This window comes from Bos grunniens, chromosome 19 (genome assembly GCF_055505025.1).
Source record: "Bos grunniens cultivar Pamir isolate PY7600 chromosome 19, Bosgru_T2T1.0, whole genome shotgun sequence".
NCBI classification, from domain to species: Eukaryota; Metazoa; Chordata; class Mammalia; order Artiodactyla; family Bovidae; genus Bos; species Bos grunniens.
This window is the reverse complement of record NC_141183.1, coordinates 10,842,068-10,866,431: the sequence shown is the minus strand read 5'-3', so window position 1 is coordinate 10,866,431 and position 24,364 is coordinate 10,842,068. Positions and strand designations below refer to the sequence as shown.

The window sequence follows — 24,364 nt, the reverse complement described above, 5'->3', positions numbered from 1 at the left end:
TACACCAATAGACAATTCACAGGTAGAACACAAATGTTTAATACAAATAAGGCAACCCACTCAAGCAAATGGATTATCAGAAAACCATTTTGCAATGACCAAATTAGCAAAAAGTCAAATCCCTCAAAACTCGGATACCTTTTTAGAAATCCACTGGACATTATATCAGTTTGGCCTCCCAAGGAAATAGCAATCCCAGAAATTAACCTAGGAAAACAGAATACAGATGAAGATTTCTGCATAAAGATGTGAAGTTTATTATTTAGGTAGCCACTATTTGGAAGACAAATATCTGGTGATGGTGGCTGGTTCAAGGATGGTGCATTCTTGTAATATATTTACAGCGGTTAAGATGGAGGGTTGACATTTTGGATTTTTTAATTAGTTAATAATATGGTGTATTAGTTTTCTGTGACTGCCATAAAAAGTACCACAAACTGGGTGTCTTAAGCAACAGAAATCAGTTTTCTTACAGTTTCAGAGTCAGGAGACCTGAGATTTTGAAGGGTTGGTTCCTTCTGAGGCCTCCCTCCTTGGCTTGTAGAGAGTTGTCTTCATGTTCACGCTACATTCTCCTTGTATACCTGTGTCTGTCTCCAAATGTCCTCTTTTTAAATGGCACCATGGACTTCCCTGGTGAACCAATGGCAAAGACTTCAAGATCCCAATGCAGGGGACCTGGGTTTGATCCTTGATCAAGGAACTAGATCCCACAGGCTGCAACTAAAGACCTTGAGTGCGGCAACTGAGACCTGGTGCAGCCCAATAAACAAATATTCTTCAAAATAATAATAAAATAAAGGACACCAGCCACTGGATCAGGGCCCACCCTAATGACCTAATTCTGACTTGATTATCTCTATATAGAAGCTACTTTCAAATAATGTTGAATTATAAAGTGTAGGGGCTTCCCTTGTGGCTCAGATGGTAAAGACTCTGCCTGCAATGCAGGAGACCTGGGTTCGATCCCAGGGTCTGGAGAAGGGAATGGCAATGCACGCCAGTATTCTTGCCTGTAGAATTCCACAGACAGAGGAGCCTGGCAGGCTACAGTCCCTGGGGTTGCAAAGAGTCAGACACGACTGAGCAACTAGCACACACACACACATGAAATGTGGGGGTGAGAACTTTAATATGAATTTTAAGGGGACACATTTTTGCTTCTAACACATGGAAAAATATGTTATAACAGAAAGCAAGATATGATATAATTCCAGTAGGTGGTTTTGTTTTGTTAAGATAGACACAGAAGATAGTAGAAAATACACAGATATTTTTGGGTTGTTGTGAGTTCAGGGACATGTGTTCTTTATATTGACACTTCTCTGAACACTTTGCATAATTAAAAAAAGAAAAAGCTTTAAAAAAAATAGGTCAAGGAGTCTCCACTTCTAGTTTGAAAGAGAGCAGAGATTGGGAACCAGTTTTAATTGAGACGAAATAGGTTCATGAAGGAACAAATACATTGAAAAAAATAAATGAACATTTTCTGAAGAGAGTAAATATTTGTGGCTAATGTTTAACAGACTTGTGGGATCTCGGAGAAGCAGATTATCTCCCACCCTTGAACAGCCTTGTGGGTGGAGCTGGGGAATTGTCCTTGCTTACCCAGGCTGGGTGGGGGCACCTAGGAGCTGGAACTCCAAGCACAGAGGACAAAGTTCTCCCGTCCAGGTGTGTCGCTCACTGAGTGACTTGGGGTGTACAGTACGTGTTTTCTCGTTTGCAAAACTGTGCTGCTAGGACTCGTTTCCCAGGGCTGCAGTGGGATTTCACAGCCGATGTGGGGAAAATGCTATATTGTGAACACTTGTATTTTGGAATCCCCTTCAGAGCTTTCAGCACATTCTTTTGATTATCCTCAACGGTGGCAAACCGTCTTCACTTAAAGATGGTGTGGTTTTTGGAATCAGCTGAGCGTTGTTTGCAGCTCATTCTGGCAGTTAGGGCAATTACACTAAGTATTAGTAATACCATTTGAGGCTCAGAAGGAGGTAGGGCCCCAGCCCTGCCCCAGTCTTGCCCACCCGGAGGCTGTGGGCCCCAGGAGGCCACTGAGCACCTGGACCACGGCTGGTCTGAACCTAGGTGTGCTTATGTTCAAAATATAAACCAGACTCTGGAGATGTAAAGAATGTAAAATAGCTCATCAGTAATTTTTCCATATTGATTACACGCTGAAGTGATACTATTGGGGATATAATGGCTTAACTAAAAACATATTGTTAAAATGAATTTCCCTCATTTCTTTCTTTTTACTTTTTAAAAGTGCAGCTACTAGGAAATTTAAAATTGCATATGAGGCCTCACATTGTATGTCTCCTGGGCAGTGCTGATCTGGAGAGGGGAATTCATTTTCTTGAATGGCTCATTAACTGATCTTGTAATTCTGGAGTGATTCTTGAATTCTAAAAATATTCTAGACGAATGGAATGAAGTCATCATTAGAATTGGAATATAGCTTTATCAGGTAATTAATTGGAAAGAAAACACATATTCTGATGTGTAGGTTCCAGTGTGATTTAAGTTTCGAATCTTGGTCAGATGTTGTGTGTTCAGGCAGGAGAACTCAGTGGTTAAGACAAGGGAGACGCCCCCTCAACCTGGGGAGGACAGAAGGCTTCCCCAAAAGTTGGCCTGGAGGGGGTTTGGGTAGCAAGGAACAGCCCTACCCTGAGTCTCCAGAAAGTGGTCTGAGCCAGGGGTTGGCCACGTGTAGCCCGTGAACCAAATCCAGCCTTCTGCCTGTTTTGTACGGTGCACGGGCTAAGGCTGGTTCTGACATTTGTTTTTCATAATTTTATTTACTGAGTTTATTTTTGGCTATGCTGGGTCTTGGTTGCTGCGAGGGCGTTTCTCTAGTTGCAGTGAGCAGGGGCTATTCTCTCGTGGTGCATGGGCTTCTTCTCAGTGTAGTGGCTTCTTTTGCTGTGGAGCATGGGCTCTAGGGCGCTTGGGCTTCAGTAGTTACAGCATGTGGGCGCAGTAGTTGTGGTTCCCAGGCTTCAGAACAAGGCTCAGTAGTTGCGGCACACGGGCCTAGTTGCTCGGTGGCATTTTTCCAGATCAGGGATGGAACCCATGTCTCCTGCATTGGCAGGCAGATTCTTTACCACTGAGCCACCAGGGAAGCTTGGTTATGACATATTAAATGACTGGAAAAAATCGAAGGATTTTCCTGTGTGACATCAGAATTATATGGAACTGGCGTGAGTGAAATGAGGTGAAAGTGTTAGTCTCTCAGTCATGTCTGACTCTTTATGACCCCATGGACTGTAGCCTGCCAGGCTTTTCTGTCCATGGAATTCTTCAGGCAAGAATACTCGAGTGGGTAGCCATTCCCTTCTCCAGGAAATCTTCCAAACCCAGGAATTGAACCTGGGTCTCCTGCATTGCAGGCAGATTCCTTACCATCTGAGCCACCAGGGAAGCAAACAGTCTGGTGGGAGCACAGTCACAGCTGCCTGAGAACTGCCTACTTTCACACAACAGGGAAGAGTTGAGTAGTCTCCATGGTGACCATTGGGCCCACAGAGCCAAAAATATTTCCTTTCTGGCCCTTTACAGAGCCAGCTTACCATTTCTGGGGCTGAGGGGTCAACTTGATTCTGTAACCCACATTGAAAGTGGGGTCTCAGGCTTGGGGGATGCCTGAGAAGGGGTGGATTCGGGACCCTGGACATGGCCGAGATGGAGGGGCTTCTTGGATGAGAAGGCAAGGACCCCAGCTGGTCCTGGGTCCCCAGGGCTGGTCCCTTAGGAACTTCAGCAATGACAGAGAAAAGAGTGGTGGATTTCTCTAGGTAAAGGTGCAGGGATGGAAGGGTGGCTCCGGGGGGTGGGGGTGCCATGGAACTGTGTTTGGGAGAGTTAGTAGCCCCAGACATAACTGGAAGTATACAGGTAGAGGGGAGATCAGAGCAAGGGGCTCAGAGGGGCAACCAGAGAGCCATAAGGGGCTGAGGATCCAGCCTTCAGCCGCCTGGTCCCAAGACATTGAAGGAAATTAGCGCCAAGACCACCCCTCCCCTGCTGAGCCAGATGGCCCCCTCGTCCCTGCCGTCTGCCCCAAGAAACTGTCCAAGCACTGGACACAAAGAGAACTCCATTTAGGGACCATCCTAAATCAGCCCTGGATTTAGGGGTAAGTTTACAAAATGCAGAAAGTGCGAAGAACGATATAATTTACCCTGAGAACCTCCTGCAGTTGATAATTTAAAAAAACTTTATTGTGGTAAAATATACATGACACAGGGAATTCCCTGGTGGTGAGGACTCTGGGGTCTTAACCATTTTCAAGTGACAGTTCAGCAGCACGGGGGACATTTGGGTCTATGTTGTGCAGCCATCACCAGCATCCATTTCCATAACTTCTTCATCTTCCCAAACAGTAACTCTCCCCATTAAACTCTAACTCCCCAGCCCTCACCCAGCCCTGGGCACCCACCCTTCTGTGCTCTGTCTCTGTGTGTTTGACTGTCCCAGGCACCTCATGTAAATACAGTATCTGTCCTTCTGTGACTGGCTGGTTTCACTGAGTATGTCCTCAAGTTCCATCCATGTTGTAGCAAGTGTCAGAATTTCTCTCCTTCTGAAGGCTCAGTAATACCCCATCATGTGGGCAGACTCTGTTTTGTTTATCTATTCCCAGTCAATGACTTTATCATATTGGCTTCAAGTCTTTTTTTTGTTTCTTTCTCTGAGAGTTGGAATTGCAGCCCATCTGCGACACTCCCATTCCAGCCACCTCACCCTTTGAGGCTGGCCTGCACCCTGCCCAGTGTGGCCTGGGTCTCAGACCAGGAACTAGCTTTCCAAACATCTGTTCATTTACACAGATGACATCTTGCCCATGGTAGGCACTCCCAGCTTGGTAGGCAGCCTTCATGAGCTCCATGGACAGGAGCATTTGGTTGGTTCACATAGCTGCTGCCTGGGCTTCTGTTTCATTTTTGCTGGAATTAACATTGCTTTTGCCAGTGTGTCAGGTGTTAGGTTTTCATTTCATGTTCTCAGTCCCTCCGTTTCCTCTTCTGTGAATCGCCTGCTTTTTCAGTTGGGATATTGCTCCTTTTTGCGGGGAGTCTTTAGGAGTTCTGTATATGTTCTCAAGCTGATTCTTTGATTCCTAGTTTATTTTTTTAAAGAATGAGTTGGGTGTTAACTCGAGTCCTTTGTCTATCACTTGTGTCCCCTTCCCAGCAGAGGCGGCCAGCATGTGTTAGGACAAGAGGTTGGGCTTTGGGATGATGATACATGGGTCAGGAGAGGATGGAGAAGACCTGGAGGGGTAGGAAGGAAGAGGGATAACCAGGACACCCCCTGGGAAGCAGAGGGCTGAGAACCTTAGGAAGGAATGGACACAGTAGTGAACCCTGAGCAGAGAAAGCCTGGAGGTTTCCCTGGTGGCTCAGATGGTAAAGAATCCACCTGCAATGCAGGAGACCTGAGTTTGACCCCTGGGTTGGGAAGATCTCCTGGAGGAGGGCCTGGCAACCCACTCCAGTATTCTTGCTTGAACTGTGGTGTTGGAGAAGACTCTTGAGGGTCCCTTGGACAGCAAGGAGATCAAACCAGTCGATCCTAAAGGAAATAAGTCCTGAGTATTCATTGGAAGGGCTAATACTGAAGCTGGAACTCCAATACTTTGGCCACCTGATGTGAAGAACTGACTCATTAGAAAAGACCCTGTTGCTGGGGAAAATTGAAGGCAGGAGAAGGGGATGACAGAGGATGAGATGGTTGAATGGCATCACCGACTCAACAAACATGAGTTTGAGCAAGCTCCGGGAGTTGGTGATGGACAGGGAAGCCTGGCGTGCTGCAGTCCATGGGGTTGCAAAGAGTCAGACATGACTGAGCGACTGAACTGCTGTAGGAACAAGTTCCTCTGCTGCTGCTGCTGAGTAGCTTCAGTCGTGTCCGACTCTGCATGACCCCATAGACGGCAGCCCACCAGGCTCCCCCATCCCTTCGATTCTCCAGGCAAGAACACTGGAGTGGGTTGCCATTTCCTTCTCCAGTGTATGAAAGTGAAAAGTGAAAGTAAAGTTGCTCAGTCGTGTCCGACTCAGCGACCCCATGGACCGCAGCCCACCAGCCTCCTCCGTCCATGGGATTTTCCAGGCAAGAGTACTGGAGTGGGGTGCCATCGCCTTCTCCAACAGGTTCCTCTAGACCAGTCCTTTTGTAGGAGGTGGACACTTTGGGCTTGTGGGATCTTAGTTCCCAACCAGAGATTGAACTTGGGCCCACAGCAGTGAAAGTGCCCAGTTCTAACCACTTCACTGCCAGGGAGTTCCCTAGACTGGTTCTTCATGGGGTGATTTTGCCTTCGAAGGATATTTGCAATGCTGGAGACATTTTTGGTTGTCATAGTGGAAACGGGTGCTAGTGGAATCTGGTGAGTCGAGGCCACGGATGCTGTAAAACACCCTACAAGGCACAGGACAGCCACCACCACTAAGAATGGCCCAGCCCCGAGTGTCCGTCACGCCACAGTTGAGAACCCATTTCCTCTGTATGGCCTTGTGCTAGCAGGACCCCTTCCGTGGTTGCATAGCTTCCGTTTACGCTTACTGGTGTGGGACACGATGCTGCCCCAGGAATGCCCCGTCCATGTTGATGACCTTGGGCCATGCCTGTCCTCTCTCTTCCTCCCTCAGGCAGGTCTGGAAGAGCCCCATCTGGGCCCAAGTGTGCGGAGGATGGAAACACTGCCTCGGCAATGTCTCTGGGCCGCCTCCTTCGCCGGGCCTCCTCCAAAGCCTCGGACCTCCTGACCCTCACCCCAGGTGGTGGCGGCGGCAGCGGGCCCCCCTCCGTCCTGGATGGGGAGATCATCTACTCCAAGAACAATGTCTGTGTGCACCCCCCAGAGGGGCTGCAGGGGCTGGGGGAACACCACCCAGGTGAGTCCGGTGCAGGGAACATGGGGTCACGGGCTGGGAGAAGAAGGTTTGGGGTCCAGGCCCGGGGAGAGCTGGCTGATCTCTCTGAAGTTAGCAAGCTCCTGCATCACTTCCCTGTTTGCCCTAATTTCCCCATCTGGGAAGCACACCAGTGACATTTGACTCACAGAGGGGAGGCAGGACGGTCGAAGGGGAATTAGCTGTGTTTGCAATGGAAGAGGGCATTCATGTATACAGGGCTGCTGTGAGAGGGCTGCTGGGAGGTGGGAGCCCCCCGACTGCAGGGAGGGAAGTGGGGCATCGTCTTCTTCAGGAAGCTGCCTGGTGCGGGGGATTTCCCCCAGGCCCCCTTGAGTGTGGGTGGGAACACAGCCCTCAGGTCAGGCTTGGTGGTTTCATCCCTTCCTGCAGCCCAGAGTGTGGGATGAGGACCGAGCAGGTTGTGAAGCAGGCCTGGGATGCTGGGGACATGGAAATCATTGATCCTGTGCACCCTTTGTGCTTAAATCCACTGTTTCGAAATGGGGGAAGGAAGCTCTTAGCCTCTGCACAGATGGAGATGGAGAGTTCTTTCCTGGCCCTCCACACCAGAGCCTGGAGTTACCAGTCCCTCTGGGCTGTTGGAGGGACACTCCAGTTCTGTGGCTGTCCCGAGTCCCAGGAGTGGGCAACTCTTCCTGTGGTGACAGTGACTTTGCAATCTTTTGCCAAGCCTCAGAGAAGGAGACTGCATTTTTTTCCAGGGCTCCAGTTGTATTCTGAGCCCCCAGATAGCAAGCTCTCTTGTGCACTAAGGGAGTGGGCACAGATTCTCTTAGGAGTGTCACTGATTGTGACTGTTCTTGGGCAGGGAACCTGGGGGTGTTAGACCTGGTTAGCGCACCACCCACACCTGAGTTCCTCAGCCCTGCTGCCTCCAGGAAGCATCCAAAAGATGGATTAGTGATACTAGAAGCCTGTGTGGTCCTTTGTTATTTGTGCAAATGTACAAGATAAATGTATTGCTTTATTTAATTTGTACAACAATCTCATGAGAATGCCAGAGCCTGGGCAGGCCTCTCTCTTAGAGAAGGAGGCTGGTGTTCAGAGGAGCTCCCCAATACCAGCCAGAGTAGAGGCAGAGCAAGGGCAGGCCCTGGGCTCTTCCTGAGGCCTCTCTAGGCTGCTGAAGGGTGCTTCTGGGTCCCCAGTTCCCGTGCACCTGCAGCCCACCCGCGTCCAGACAGAAAGTCTCACATCAGACGTCAGTACATTTAAAAATGACAAATTACAATCAGATCTGGGCACTTCACTGCATACAAATTAGGTGTCGACAAAGTACTGAATAAATAAATTTATTTTTTAAAAGACAAAAAGTTTAACTTATGCTAATGAACTCTTCGGAAAGTATTCTGTCGTTCTGCCTTGATAAGCATGTCTTTACAGTGGACAGTTAGGTACAGATTTAGAGTCATCAGACCCTCCAGGTTCCAAAGCAGGAGAGCTGACTTCCAGCCCCAGCTCTTTCCTGGATTATAAGGACCCCGAGCCTTCTCCAGGGGACATCATAGGTCAGGCGGAAAGTCCCGAGCAGGTCCTAGAAGCAGATTCTGAACTGTGAGGGTGAGGGATTCCAAGGTCCTGGTCCCTGAACTGTGCTCTAGAAGGCTGAGTGGCATGTTGCCTTGCCCCTGGGGATGCCTGACCACGGGCCCAAATTCCGAGGACTCGGGGGCCGGGAGCACAGGTCCTAGGCCTGGGTCTGAGGGTGTTGCATGTTCTGGGCATAAAGCAAAAAGAAAAGCCACAGCCTTTGAAGGGCTTCTGGTATCATCCTTGCCTGATGGGAGGCAAGGGAGAGGGGGCCAGAGGTCTCTGGGTCCCTTCCCAACCCAAAGCCATGTGGAGACACTTGACCTCTCCTGAACATTATTCTTCTGGACAACTGGTTGGCAACCCCTGAATTCCCCGCTGTTGTGGAAGTGGGAGCTGGGCTAAGGATTCTGGGTTGGGTCAGAGCCCTGCGGCATGACAGGGGCCCCAGCTCCTGCCCCAGGGGCTTCTCAGAGACCCAAAGGCCTGGGAACCTTGGTGCCATAGGCCTAAGAGTCAGGACATCCCAAAATGGCAGGTGTCTCAGGAGGAAAGACCAACTTCCTCCCAGACTGAGCATTCAGGGGCCCTAAGAGCCCACCCATGTGCTGCTGGCCTCAGAGAACTGCTCTTCTCTTCTTTGTCAGCAATCCAGGACATGACATTGAAGATGGCCCTCCTTCCAAAAAGCAGTGTTAAAGAAGAGATGCTGAGAAGCCTCAGCCGACAGGGAAAGGCCCAAATGCTACTCATCTTGGATTTATCTTTTGTGTGACATAGCAATAAAGTCTGCAGCCCGGGTCCCTCCTAAGATTGCAATGAAGCTGGTGGTATTTCTGGGTCCCTGGGCGCCTCCCCAGCCACCTGGGCTCATCTGGACCGGGAGGCTGATGGAGGCAAGGGAGCCCTGGAGCCCCCAGAGCCGTGGACAGGGTGGGGCTCTGAACAAGAGGAGGAGGGAAGGCACAGGACAGACTGCTGCTTGAGGGCTTGCCCCCCCGGATCTGCTCAGTGTGTGTGCTTAGAAAACGCCCACAGCTCTCATTCATCCTGAGTTCAGCTGTATCCCTCAGGTGTGTTTTCTTAGGGCTGGGCTGCACAACCCCACAGTTTTACTCGCCCAGGTGTGGTTTCGGGAAGAAACCAGCTAGAGGCACTTGGTACATGGCCCTCCCTAACCGTCTGTGCTCCTGACCCCTCATAGGCTACCTGTGCTTGTACATGGAGAAGGATGAACTGCTGGGGGCCACTCTCATCCTCGCGTGGGTCCCCAACTCCCGGATCCAGAAGCAGGACGAGGAGGCGCTGCGCTATATCACCCCCGAGAGTTCCCCCGTGCGCAAGGCACCCCGCCCTCGGGGCCGGCGTGCCCAGAGCTCAGGGGCCCCCCACCAGCCATCCCCCACGGAGCCCAGGTCCACCCTGATCCCTAGAGACGAGGACATCCTGGTGGTGGCCCAGAGCATTCGAGACACCGAGTGTGTCAGCCCTTCGCCCGAGGACGGGGAGAAGCTGGCCCCGGGCTTGGGGACAGACGGCCCCCTCCCGGCCTTGCCACCGGCCCACAGCGACTCAGGAATCTTGTCAGCAGTCAGTTCGCAAGACGGGACGGAAGAAGGCCGGGAGCCCCAGCCCGAGGTGGGCGAAGAGGAGGGTTCCTTGGAGCTGTCGGCTGAGGGTGTGAGCAGGGCCAGTTCCTTCGACTCGGACTCAGAGGCCTTCTCTTCGCCCTTCTGCCTCTCACCTATCAGCACCGCCCTCGCGGAGAGCAGCAGCTCCGTGTTCCTGGAGAGCGAGAGCGGGTGAGTTCCCCACTGCCCCCTGCGTCTCTGGGGCTGAGAGCAAGGGCCTGTGTCCCCGCTCTGCTCACTGAGTGTGGAGGACACCTGCATGCCATCCCATGGGTGCCAGAGTGCCTTCACTTCATGCCACCCCAGGGGGTTGTGAAGGACACACAGCCTGGGCTGGGGGGCTGGGACTTCCCTCTTCCTTCTCTCCCCTTCCCTAGGACTAAACCTTCCCAGCCAAGTCTGACCAGCCCCGTACCCCAGTCCAGACCCCTCAGGACCAGGCCTCAGCGTCCTGTCGTCTTCTATGCTCATCACTGGAGGGACTGAGATGGTCCGTCAGGCAAACCCAGGCAGGCCAGGGTGGCGGCAGAAGGCTTGTGGGGGAGGCCTGGTCCCCAGCCAGGCTCTGTGCTCTGCCTGGGGCCAAGCCAGGCTCGGAGCCTGGCCCGCCAGAGGGGCCCTTAGCCTTTCTACTTCTCACACCCTCAAGCTATAAGAGGCTGGAACGCAGCCCCAGGGGGAAGTTGGCAGCGTTTACTGTACAGCTGAGAGCCCAGGGGAACCAGATGCCTGGGCACATTAGCGGGCTCACTTTACTTGCCACACACACGGGGGCTGGGAGGAGCAGCAGTGAGATGTTGCCTGAAGGGGGAGGGTTATCATAATGTCATATGGTGTCGTTGTTAGGGGGCCTCGGGGCCTCCCAGAGGTGGGCGCGCACAAGGCTCACGAACCACAGGCTTGGGCTAACTCAGAGCAGCCGGGGCAGGCGTGGGATGGGCAAGCATGAGACTTCTGCAGCCCCTTCTCATGCTTGGCTGTGGTCCTTGTTCTCATTAATTTCCAGGCTAATGATGGTGATGACAGTAAGTACTGACGTTAGTCAGCATGTAATTCTTGAGCTCATGATGTGAGCTGAGCATGTGATCAGTGTGGATGTCTGGGTTTTGCCTGGGTGCAGGGCTTGTGGGCCATGGATTAATTCTTTTTAGGCTCACAAGAACCCCAAACCCTGTGACGTAGGTGCTCACATCACCTTCTGTGTGTCGAAGGGAGAAGTAAGGCTCAGAGAGGTTAAGGAACTTGCTGGAGGTCACCCAGCCAGTTCAGGAGCTGAGCCAGATTTGAACCCTGCTGGGTTTACAACGGACCTAGAGCAATAAGGTCACAGGAACTGATGTGAGAAAAGGAACAGGATGGAGGAATGTGGAGCGCTTTGCTGGTTTCAGAGGGAAGGAATTTGAGACGAATTCTTTCCTCTTTTCTTCCCCAGTAAGATGTGGTCCATTAAAGCCCAAGGGTGAACTGATAACATTCTTCTCGCATACTGAAGTGTGCCATGTAAGGGAGCGGTCAGTCAGCTGCAGCCAAGGACTCCAGTGCCCCATGAGATTCCCTGAGCCGTGTGCCCGTTTCCCACTAGGGAACCAGGCTCAGAAGGAAATTTGTAGCCCTGCCTGAGTCCCGCTGCCAGTGGGGCTCTGTCAGAGCTCCCCCTGGTGGTGCCACACTGCCAGTTACTCCTCATCAGCCCTTCTCAGCCACTTTCTGTCTCTATGGATTGCCTGTTCTGAACATTTCACGTCAATGGGATCATGCAACTTGTGTCCTTTCGTGTCTGCCTCCTTTCACTGAGCATAATGTTCTCAAGGTGCATCCAAGCGTGTCAGGACTCCATTCATTTTTATGACTGGCTAATACTCCCAGCAATTTTCACCTCCTGTTGGATTTGGGAACATTATCCTGTACCGCGTGCAGACTCCTAACCTGAAGCTGGGTGCCATCTGTCAGGTGTGGGAGTTTGGCTGTCCCGTCATGAGTCCTTTCTGTGGTCATGCTTTGGAAACCCAAGTTACATCTTCCAGACCCCTGTTCCACCCAATTTAGCTTAAGGTTCATGTTTCTGCTTAGAGCTGCAGGGCATGCTGGGAAGGAAGACTGTAGTGTCGTGAGGGAGATCCCTCCCTCACTGTGGAGCCTCAACAATTCCATATTGCTTGCTTTTCTGGCTCAGTCTGTCCAGTTCCGCCAAGGCTTTGGGCTGGGGCAGGATGGCCATGAACGAGGTCCCCCTCCCTGCCTCCTGGGAGCGTGTGCTTCAGTCAGGGGCTGATGTGAAAACAGACTGTTTTTGAGATGCAATGTGAGAGGTATTACATGGAGGCACCCTAGTTCCTGACCCAGCCACGCTTGACAGGTTGCTGAAAGTTTAAAAAAAATAAAAAAGCAACTGTGGATTTCAAGAGGGACTGGGTGGCCCTGGACTCTGCATTTTCTGCCTGGCTGCTCCTGCTTCTTTGCTCCTGGAGTTGAGTTGTGATTTTCTCTCTCCACCACATTCGAGACCTGAAAGCAAAGCTGGAGTGTCTCCGCTCCCTCCTGCCCCCCACCGCCCTACAGCTCCCACCCAGTGATGGGCCTGAAATCTGGACTAAATGGTCAGTAGCACAGGGTGCTATAGAGCAAGGCTTCCCAGCCCAGCGAAAAATGAGAATGCCCCATTCAAAGCCCAGCAGCTTTGAAGGTCCCTGATTCCCAGGCCCACCCAGACTGATTGAACCAGAATGACTGGGGTGGTGCCTGGGCATGGGCAGGGTTTGGAGACCCTCTCCAAGGGTCTCCAAAGTGCTACCGCACTTGAGAACCACTGTTGTGATAAGGGGAGCTTCCCTCATAGCTCAAGTGGTAACGAATCTGCCTGCAACGCAGGAGACCACGGTTCAATTCCTGGGTCAGGAAGGTCCACTGGAGAAGGGATAGGCTACCCACTCCAGTATCCTTGGGCTTCCCTTGTGGCTTTCCCTTGGTAAAGAATGTGCCTGCATTGCAGGAGACCTGGGTTTGATCCCTGGGCTGGGAAAGCCCCTGGAGAAGGGAAAGGCTACCCACTCCAGTATTCTGGCCTGGAGAATTCCATGGACAAAGGAACCTGGCAGGCTACAGTTCAAGGGACACAGAGAGGCACGGGCCTTGTAGAGAGGACATCCGGAGTGAGGTCCTGGAGCACCAGCTTCTGCTGGACCAGACTCCCTACAGGGAGCTTGTCTTTGAGGACTTGAACGTGTTGGTAGTGGCTCCAGGGGCAGAGGCTCTTCATTTAACTGGGAATTGGCTCCCCTCGGGGGAGCAGACAGGCTGGCTCACGGGATCCCTCTAGTGGCAGAACTTAAGAACTACATGTGGAGACTGAGCGTGTGGCTGGGCAAGGGTGGGAGGAGCAGCCCCCCATCTGAGAGTCCCTTAAACATTTTGTGATGTGGCAAATAGTTTACGGAAGGGTCGAGTGGTTAGAATGACAGTGTCCACTTGTGTGCTACCTGTGGGGTTTAGCCAGGCACAGCCTCATCCGTAGATGAGGCCACCTGCCATAGCCACCCCAGCATAGTGATGGCTGGAAATTCTTGACCACGTGAGTGTCCAAAGACTGTTGGGAAGTGGGTGGACAAGGAAGGCTATGTGACTGACTTGCCATCATGGACCCTCCTCCCACTGAGGACTGACTTCTACAAGCAGGGTTTAGGGTCTGTGGCTGTCTCAGTCCCATGCCTTCCATACTGTCAGAAGTCAAGGCTTTGGGTCGGGATGAAGGTGAGAATAACCACCAGACAAGATCAGTGGCCAGCCCGTCATTCGTTTATGTCCTGAGAGGTACCTGGTCCAGTCTCTAGGGCTAGTTGGATGAGGATGTTGTATAACAGGACCCCCATGTGGACCCCTACGTGGCATCTCAACTGCCCCCCACCTGGGGAAGTATGTGGTGACATTTATGAACTGATAACACAGCTCCCACTCCTTAAATCAAAAGGTGTCTTCTGGAACTCATCCCAAGAACCAATCTAAATTACAGAAATAAAGTATATTTGCATGAAGATATCCATCTTGCTCTTCTTTATAATGGAGGGGGAAAGGGACGAATCTACAGAAAGAGATGCATCCATTACTGTTCATCATCCAGGTTAAGGGGTTTTATTGGGGGCCTGTGAGCCCCCTGAGGTCTTTCACCACTTCCTGTATGTGTGCTCATGGGTGTTCATTTACCTGAGGAGGAGGCACTTCTGGCCCCAAAGGTGCAGAACCTTAGTACTGCAGAAGAAGATTGTGCAGTATTAGTAAAGGTTATACATCAGTGTGGAAATTAATGGTGTTTCAGTAACAAAGCAGGTAGCAAATAATGTACACATTTTGACTGAAATCCATGGGAAGGCCTGATGAATGAATGAGGCCATCCAAGCAGCGCTGCCTACTAGAACTTTCCTGATCTGTGCCATCGCGATAACGCCACTGCCTTGCTTACCTGGGGAATACGTGAAAGGTGGCTAGTGTGACTGACAAGCTGAATTTTTAATTTACCTGATATTGATTGAGATAAATTTAAGTGACACATGTGAACACCGTGAGTCATTTTTTTCTTTCTCAAGTTTCAAAAATGTTAGTGTGTGACTATATTAATCATATGATGAAAACAAGTTTTAAAACTAGATAGCCAGGGACTTCCCTGGTGGTCCAGCTGTTAAGAATCCACCTTCCAACGTAGGGGATGTGGGTTGGATCCCTGGTTGGGTGCTGCAGCTAAGAGTTTGCATGCCGCAATTAAAATATCCCACGTGCCCCAACTAAAGAACCTACACACCGAAGATCAAAGATCCCGTGTGCTGCAACGAAGACCTGATGCAGTCAGATAAATAAATATATTAAAAAATAGATCACAGAGCTCATAGCCGCTGCATAGCTCAGACTAGCTCACCCCCGTCTGCTGTCTTGCTTGCTTGTTAATAAGAAGGCCCCCTAGGACCCCGTGAGGTCCTCCCCATGAAGCTGATGCTCGCCCCCACCCCCAGGGTAAATGTGTGCCGAGTGAAGGGTGGTGTTCAGGTTACAGAATGAGCTGGGTGGCCTTGCCACTTCAAGGCTCTCACCTTGGCATCATTGGGGCGGTGGTCCAGCCAGTGCAGACACGGGTCCGGGAGAGTCAGGTGCAGCCATGCGGGGATGACAGCTGCCTATCCCCGGGGTCCTACTTGGATGCTCACCTTCCTGCCGACGTCTCCTCTCCCCTTTTCCCATGCTTGCTGTGGTTCAGCCAGCTGTCCCCCACAGCCTCACCCTTCCACAGCCTCCCTCCAGCTGGAATGTGCTCCCCTCCCCTGGTGAAACGCCAGCCAGACTGTGGTCTCCTCCATGACCCCAGCTTGTTCCCCAGAGCTCCTGCCACTTTCCCCAGGCATCTTGTTTATGTGGCATTTAACATATGCTGCCTCCTGCTGTTGCTTTTCCTTGAGCTTTACCGTTTTCTGGACCAGCGCCGTCCTATAGGACTTTCCATGGTGATGAACGCTGTCCAGTGCGGTAACCACTGGCCACATGTGGCTGTGGACTCCTGGAAATGTGGCTCTGGAAACCGAGCAACTGGATTTTTAGTGTTTTCATCTTTAATGAATTTAAAGTCCAGTAGCCACAGGTGGTGAGGGCTTCCATGTTGGACAGTGCAGGCCCAGAAGAAACTGTGCTTCTGGAGGGTGGGAGTCACCCTCCTTGCAAAGAGGAGCCCCTCAGAGTGCTCTGTCGAGAGAGAGAAAGGGGAAAAGGCCAGAAAAGTGAACAGGTGTCCCCGCCCCCCACCCAGGGGCTGGTTTCCTAGGGGGTGAATGGTAGGAGGGGTCACAAGCAGAAGCCAGTGAGGAGGGAGGGTAACGATGGAGCCAGCCCCGAGGGCAGTGACTGCGACAGCATGACGGCGCCCACCCCGCAGAGGGAGCCAGGCTGAAATAAATGACATCTTAAGTGCTTTTTGCCTTTAGGAGGAAAAGGCTCTGTGACACCAGGGTATCAGCCGTAAAGGCTGAATTATTCATACCGTCTCGATGTCGCTGGTGTAACTGGCCCTGCTTCTCCTACCCTGCTCTGGGGAGAATCCAGCCTCAGAAGGACCTGAAGCCTCTGAGCTGGGTGGGCCAGGGCCAGGTTCTGACACTGATTGTGGGGCTTCCAGGAGGGACCCAGAGAGGGTCATGCTGGACACCCAAAGCCTGGTGAGGGGGCAAGCTGTGCAATGCCATGTGATTCTTAGTCGCTTTGGGCGGTTTTCATAAATAGCCTTGTCGTTCCTTTTCTGTCCAACCATCTCGGGGCAGGCGGGCAAGCCTGCAGGAGTAGAAACTGCAGGGCGTGAGGGGTGATATAAACAAGGAAGACACTTTTTACCCCTTCCCACCCAGAACAGCTAAAGCAAATAAGAACCCTCTCCCAGAGGTGGGAGATGAAGGAAGAAGAGGAGGAGGGGCCAGAAGGATGGGACCCTAAAGAGATGAAGAGGGGGAGCAACAGAGAAGGGCCAGTGGCTGGGCCAGTGGATGTCCTCAGAGGCCATTCCAGCAGCAGTGGGACTGGGGATGGGGTGAGGGAAGGTTCCGGGGCTGTGCCATCCAGGAGAGGAGGGTAATGGCTGGAGAGCATGAATGTGGGTCCTGGAGAGATTTAAGAGGTAGAATGGCCAAGAGTTGGTGAGAAGAGGGATGGCCAGGTGCTGGGGGGCACACCCCCCAAATTTCCGGAAAATATCTCTGGGCTAGCTCAGTACTGGGCCGGCCCAGGTGCCCCAGATGCCCTGACGATGCTCCTGGAACACCCACCCTCACCCCCTGGGGGCCCCCAGCAGCAGCCTGGCAGCCGAGAAGCTGGCAGCTTCCAAAGATCTGTTGTTTGGGTTTGTTTGTGCTTCTGTAACCGGGAGCTGAGATTTATTTCTTTAAAACATCCCATCTCCCGACACCCTGCAATCTGTTCTGTGCGTCGTTAAGACTAATCTTGTCTTATGTTTCTGTAGCACTCGGCAGGCTCTGTGCGGCATCTCTCCCTCCACACCGCCCCCCTGCACCCACATCCCTGCTCCATGTGCGGCCCCCCAGCCAAGGTGGCAGTCACTCACCACTGCCCTGCTCCATGCCTGGGGCTGGCCGATAGCAGGGGTCCAAAGGAAGCCTATTCGAGAAGGGCAGCTGGTGGGACTGAGCCCTTGGACCAGCCTGGGAGCCTCACTGCCAGGCAGGGAAGCCAGGCGCTGCCTAGGGCGGAGGATGGCCCTTCAGCATCTACCCTGCAGCTCTGGAAGCGCACTGGCGGCCAGCTGCCACTGGCTCCAGGAGCTCGGAGGGGCTGCCAGGGAATTCAGGCTGGGTCTCGACGGTGCCCAGTCATTTGATGTGAGACTCAGGGTGGCTGTTTGGCTCAGACATGCTGCCTGGGGAGGGAAGGGGCAGGCCATCTGGGCTGGGCCAGGTCTGCCGTCAAATGTAAACCAAGCCCTGTGTGATCCCCGGGGCAGGAGCTTGTCAAGGTGTTTTAATCTCTCTGTCTCAGTTTCCTCATCTGTGCGGTGGGGCCACTGTGAACACAAAGGTGATGAGTAAAAGGAGTTCCAAAGGCTCAGCACAGAGTAGACAAATGGCAGTCATTTACCAGGACGCTAAAAATAAAAGTGGCATTTTTATGGCACCTATCAGAGTGCCAGCCTGAACCTAAGAGGTTTGTGTTAGTTTCTTGGGGCTGCTGTAAGGAAGGACTGTAAACCCGTTGACTTAGAAAATCAGAAAGAGATTCTCACGGTTTTGGAGGCTGGAAGTCTGAAATCAAGGTGTTTGAAGGTCCAAAGAGGTCCTTCCTGCCCCTGCCAGCTCCTGGGGCTCCAGCTGTCCCTCGTGGCCACACCCCTCCAATCTCTGCCTCCATTGTCACGTGGTTTCTCTTCTTGGGAGGACATCAGTCCTTGGATTTAGGGCCCACTCTCAATCCAGGATGAGCTCATCTTGGGATCTTTAACTAATTACATCTGTAATTTGTTTCCAAATAGGGTCACATTGAGAGATGAATCTGGGGAGACCCTATTCAATCCATCTTAGGCTTTGTGGGCACTGACTGTTTAACCCTTGAAACAATGCCCAAGGTTGGGGTGTTCTTCTCCCATTGTAGAGAAGGTTGAGGCACAGGGTCACAGAGTGAGGCTCCTAGCTGAGGTACCAGCTAGGATGTTAAAAACAGAAAAGCAAAACAAAATCCAGCCCTGTTTCCATCATCACTTGGCACATGAGTCACCCCTCCGGCCTAGTCCTATTGGCCCCTTGGGTCTGTTTGGAACCCCACCCCCGTCAGAGGCTTGTGGGGCTGGAGCAAAGATGCTGTGGAAATCTACTTGTGACATAAGTAATATATGTCCATTTTATAAATTTGGGAGGAAAGGCATAAAGAAAATATTTATGGCCATCAGTCCTTCCAGCATTACTATTATCATTTTGGTTTACTTCTCTCTGGCCTTTTGAAGATGGGGATTGTAATTGTCCATCTGAAGAGTTGACAGATCTTCTCTATAAAGGGCCATGTAGTGAGTATTTTTGGTTTTTTGAATGGCACAGCCTCTGTGTAGCTTCTTAACTCTGTCCATAGAAAACAGCCACTAGCAATATGAAAGTGATTGGGTATGGCTTGGTTCCAGTAAAACTTGATTTATGGATTCCTTGTATTTCATATAATTTTCATGTGTCATGAAATAGTTCCCTCCTTTTGTCCTTTTCAACACTGAAAAATGTTCAAACCCATTCTTCGCACAAAAACCTGCACATGGATGTTTGTAGCAGTTTCCTTCATAAATGCCTAAACTTGGAAGCAGCCAAGATGTTCATTCTTCCATAGGTTAAGGGAGAGATAGACTGGTCTATCTAGATAATGGAATTCTATTCAGCACTAAAAAGAAATGAGCTATCAAGACAGAAAAAGACATGGAGGAAACTTAAATGCATGTTGCTAAGTGAGAGAAGCCAATCTGAAAAGGCTACAGACTGTGTGATTCCAACTATATGACTTTCTGGAAGAGTCAAAGCTATGGATACACTAAAAAAAGATCAGTGGTTGCCAGGCATTAGGGTTGGATAGAGCACAGAGGATTTTTAGGTAAGTGAAACTTTTCTGGATGATGCTGTGATGCTGATACATGTCCTTATACATTTGTTAAAATCTAAAGAATGTACAGGGCTTCTCTTGTGGCTCAGCAGTAAAGAATCCACCTGCAATGCAGGAGACACAGGTTCGATCCCTGGGTTGGGAACATCCCCTGGAGAAGGAAACGGCAACCCACTCCAGAATTCTTGCCTGAGAAATCCCATGGGCAAAGAAGCCTGGCCAGCTACAATTCATGGGGTCACAAAAGAGTTGGACACAACTTAGTGACTAAACAACAATAACAATATAGAATGTACAGCATCAAGAATGAACCACAATGTAAACTATGGGCTTTAGTTAATAATAATGTATTGATATTGTTCATCGATCATAACAAATGTATCACACTAATGCAAGATGTTAGGGGAACATCTGTGTGAGCAGAAAGGTACCTAGGAACTCTTTGTTCCTTCTGCTCAGTTATTTTGTAAATCTAAAACTGCTCTTCAGTTCAGTTCAGTCGCTCAGTCGTGTCCGACTCTTTGGGACCCCATGAATCGCAGCACACCAGGCCTCCCTGTCCATCACCAACTCCCGGAGTTCACTCAGACCCACGTCCGTCAAGTCGGTGATGCCACCCAGCCATCTCATCCTCTGTCGTCCCCTTTTCCTCCTGCCCCCAATCCCTCCCACCATCAGAGTCTTTTCCAGTGAGTCAACTCTTCGCATGAGGTGGCCAAAGTACTGGAGTTTCAGCTTTAGCATCATTCCTTCCAAAGAAATCCCAGGGCTGATCTCCTTCAGAATGGACGGGTTGGATCTCCTTGCAGTCCAAGGGACTCTCAAGAGTCTTCTCCAACACCACAGTTCAAAAGCATCAGTTCTTCAGTGCTCAGCTTTCTTCACAGTCCGACTCTCACATCCATACATGACCACTGGAAAAACCATAGCCTTGACTAGACGGACCTTTGTTGGCAAAGTAATGTCTCTGCTTTTGAATATGCTATCTAGGTTGGTCATAACTTTCCTTCCAAGGAGAAAGCGTCTTTTAATTTCATGGCTGCAGTCACCATCTGCGGTGATTTTGGAGCCCCCCAAAATAAAGTCTGACACTGTTTCCACTGTTTCCCCATCTATTTCCCATGAAGTGATGGGACCAGATGCCATGATCTTCGTTTTCTGAATGTTGAGCTTTAAGCCAACTTTTTCACTCTCCTCTTTCAATTTTATCAAGAGGCTTTTTAGTTCCTCTTCACTTTCTGCCATAAGGGTGGTGTCATCTGCATATGTGAGGTTATTGATATTTCTCCTGGCAGTCTTGATTCCAGCTTGTGCTTCTTCCAGCCCAGCGTTTCTCATGATGTACTCTGCATATAAGTTAAATAAGCAGGGTGACAGTATACAGCCTTGACGTACTCCTTAAAAATAGGCTATTAAAAAACTGTTAGCTCATGGATTGTACAGATAGCAGGCCATTACGTGCTGACTCCTGGTCTAAGCCAGCACTGCTCAGTAGAAATGTAGTGAGCCACATATGTGATTTAAAATTTTCTAGTAGTCTTGCTTTTAAAAAATTCCATCTTGAAATAACTATAGAGTCACAGGAAGTTGCAAACTATGTACAGGGAAGTCCCATGCATCCTTCACTCACCCTCCCCTGATTGCACTATCCTGTGTTAAACCATGATACACATTCCAGACCGGGAAATGAAGTTGGGTACAACGCACAGATCTTGCTGGTCTTTCAAACTCCATTTGTGTGTACCTGCATATAGAATCCCGTGCAATTGTGCCCCACGTGTAGCTTTGTGTAACCACCACCACAATCAAGGTACAGAACAGTTCCATCGCTGCCTGGCTGCCATACGCTCCCCCTCATAGTTGCAGCCACCACTATATTCTCTGTCTCTAGAAGACTTCCATATAAGTGATACCACATGCTCTGTCACCTTGAGATGGGCCTTTTTCACTCAGCATAACTCCCTTGAGCCCCATCCAAGACACTGTGTGTATTTGTAGTGCTTTCCTTTTTATTGCTAAGTAGTATTCCAAGGTGTTCATGAACCAGTTTGTTTAAGTATCCACCCTTTGAAGGAAGGACATTAATGGGTTGTTTCCAGTTTGGGGCATTTATGAATAAAACTGTTGTGAACCTTTCTATATGGGTTTTTGTCTGAATGTAGTTTTCATTTTTCTGGGAGAAATTCCCAAGAGTGTAATTGCGAGGTCATATGTATGATGGTTGCATGTTTTGTCTTAAAGAAATTGCCCAAATTTTTTTCCAGAGTAGCTGTGCCATCTTATATTTTCACCAACAATATAGGTGAGTGGTATAGTTTCTTTGAATCCTTGCCAGCATTTGGTGTGTTCAATCCAAGGAGATCCAACCAGTCCATGCTAAAGGAAATCAGTCCTGAATATTCATTGGAAGGACAGATGCTGAAGCTGAAACTCCAATACTTTGGCCACCTGATGTGAAGAACTGACTCATTTGAAAAGACCCTGATGCTGGGAAAAATTGAAGGCGGGAGGGAGGAGAAGGGGATGACACGACAGAGGGTGAGATGGTTAGATGGAATCACCGACTCAATGGACATGAGTTTGAGTAAACTCTGGGAGTTGGTGATGGACAGGGAGGCCTGGCACACTGCAGTCTGTGGGGTAGCAAAGAGTCGGGCACGACTGAGTGACTGCACTGACTGACTGACTGACTGTTTTGTATTTTGGCCATTTTGGTATGTGTGTGGTGTCCCACTGTGGTTTAATTTGCATTTCCCTAATGATTAGTTGAGCATTTTTACATGTGTTTCTCTGCCATCTTCTTTTGCATTTCCCTAATGATTAGTTGAGCATTTTTACATGTGTTTCTCTGCCATCTTCTTATTGTCTTTGGTGAAATGTCTCTTCATGTCTTTTGCCTATATTCTGATCTTCCTGGTGGGGTTTCCTGGTGGTCTGTCCTGGTGGCTCAGATGGTAAAGAATCTGCCTGCAGTGCAGGAGACCTGGGTTCAATTCCTGGGTTGGGAAGGTCCCCTGGAGGAGGGCATGGTTATCCACTTCAGTATTCTTGCCTGGAGAATCCCCATGGACAGAGGAGCCTGACAGGCTACAGTCCATGGGGTTGCAAAAAGTAGGATATGACTGAGTGACTAAGCACACAGGACACACAATCTTTTTTTTAACTGTTATATGTTTGAGAGTTCTTATTTTCTACATACTAGTCTTTTGTCAGATATGTGATGCACAAGTGTATCTCTGAAGTTATCGTTTCATCCTCCTAGCAGAATCTTTCACAGGGTAAAATATTTTAATTCTGATGACACCCAATTTATCAATTTTTCCTCTTGTGACTCTTGCTTTTGTTGTCAAGTCTAAGAACTCTTGGCCTAGTCCTGAATCCTAAAGATGATCTCCTATCATTTTCTAAAACTTTGGTCATTTTCATTCTACATTCAAGTCCATGACTCATGTGGAGTTAATTTCAGTATAAGGAATGAAATTTAGGGCAAGGTTTATCTTTCAGCCTGGGAATGTTTTGTTGCCGCAGAATCATTGAAACGGGGTACCTTCCTCCATGGAATTGCTTTTGCACTTTTGCCAAAAATCAGTCGAGCATAAATGTGTGTATCTAATAGCTGAATTTTAATGAGTAAAAAAAAAAATATGTAAAATCAATTTGAATAATTACCCAGTATACCCCAAATATTAGCATTTCAACGTGTGATCAGTATTAAAAGTTGATGGAAGATGTTCAGTATTCTATCTTTGTACCTAGTCTTAGGGAATCTCGTGTGAACTTTAACCCTAGAGCACATCTCAGTTTTGTTTTGCTTTTTTAAAATGTACTTTTAGCTGCGTTGCTACACGGGCTTTTCTCTAGATGCGGAGAGCAGGGGCTACTCTCTAGCTGCAGTGTGCGGGCTTCTCTTGTGGAGCATGGGATCTAGGTGCACGGACTTACGTCACTGCAGCACATGGGCTCAGTAATTGTGGCTCCCAGGCTCTAGAGAACAGGCTCAGTAGCTGTGGCACATGGGCTCAGTTGCTCCTCAGCATGTGTGATCTTCCTGGATCAGGGATCGAACCTGTGTCTCCTGCATTGGCAGGCAGATTCTTTACCTCTAAGCCACCACATCTCAGTTTTAATTTGCCACATTTCAAGTGCTTGATGCCACGTGTGGCACAGGACCATGGAGTTGGCCAGCTCTAACCTCTACTGGTTGGTGTCCTGATATGGTTTTATTGGTTTTTGTCTTTTTTTTTTTTTTCCTAGTGTTCTCTGGCTAGCCCTCTTCCTTTGTCCTTGATGGCTGGGCAGCTTCTAGGGGGAGGTCTGATGAATGACCTGTTGCCCCTGCTTGGGGAAGGTTCTGTAGCTCTAGCCCCTCCCTGACTTGGAGCAGAGATTCTGGAAGTCACCAGTGTTACCCAAGGAAGCAAGATTCCAAAAAAGACAGGTACCTTGTGGAGCCCTTGCGTGGGTCGACCTTGAAATCATGATATTGTTGACTGTCCTCTCAAGGACTGTCAGCTCTCTAGAAAGCCGGCCTCTTTCTATTAAATCTGTCAGGACAGGGAGGAAATAAGTGCATCAACCCTCCCGAAGTGAAAAGAAAGAAGTTCAGCCTCCAGGGGAGGCCACACTCCCGAGGGAATTGACAGTCCCAGTGCAGGATGACTGTTGAAGGACAAGGAAATGAAACAGTTGTCAGCCTTTCCCCCTCAGCTCACAAACCACCACAGCCCCTCTGGGGGTCCTTGATGCAACCCTCACTGATTTGTTGCAGGGGGTAGTGGGGATGCTCTCCAGGGGGCTGTGTTGCTCTGACTGCACAGAGCCCCGCATGGGAGCAGGAAGCCAGAGGCCCTGGGGGCCCCGGCTCTTGCATCAGCAGCCCTGGCAGGGCCTCTGCAGGGCCCATGTGAGCTTCTGAGAGCTTTGAGCATAAGGTCACAGAATAATGACATGGCAGTGTCTCCCGGGCGAGCCATCCTCTGTCTTTGGGGAACCCCCCTCAACTTGGCTGTTGCAACGTAACCCAATACCTGATGAAATCCTCCCCCAAAGCAAGAGGGAGGTGACCAATGACCTTTGTCATTTGATGGGAACGTTCCTGTATCCTCTGCTGTTTGCCTTAACGTTCATTCCCAGCAAAGTAAA

The 24,364-nt window shown here is 50.0% G+C and overlaps 1 protein-coding gene across 8 annotated transcripts in view; it reads left to right on the top strand.

Annotated features, from left to right (window-relative positions):
• The window catches only part of TBC1D16 (TBC1 domain family member 16), an 89,030-nt gene that overhangs the window by 13,091 nt on the left and 51,575 nt on the right, over window positions 1-24,364 (top strand). For 7 of the 8 annotated variants that reach the window (XR_015147305.1, XM_086356497.1, XM_086356495.1 and 4 more), the window contains exons 2-3: window positions 6,666-6,911; window positions 9,688-10,285. Coding sequence is in view for 7 of the 8 variants with exons in the window: in XM_086356497.1 (XP_086212623.1) it covers window positions 6,728-6,911; window positions 9,688-10,285 (782 nt within the window). In the remaining variant the exon portion in view is untranslated. The remainder of the gene's footprint in view (window positions 1-6,665; window positions 6,912-9,687; window positions 10,286-24,364) is intronic. The other variant, XM_086356500.1, reaches the window with a different exon arrangement.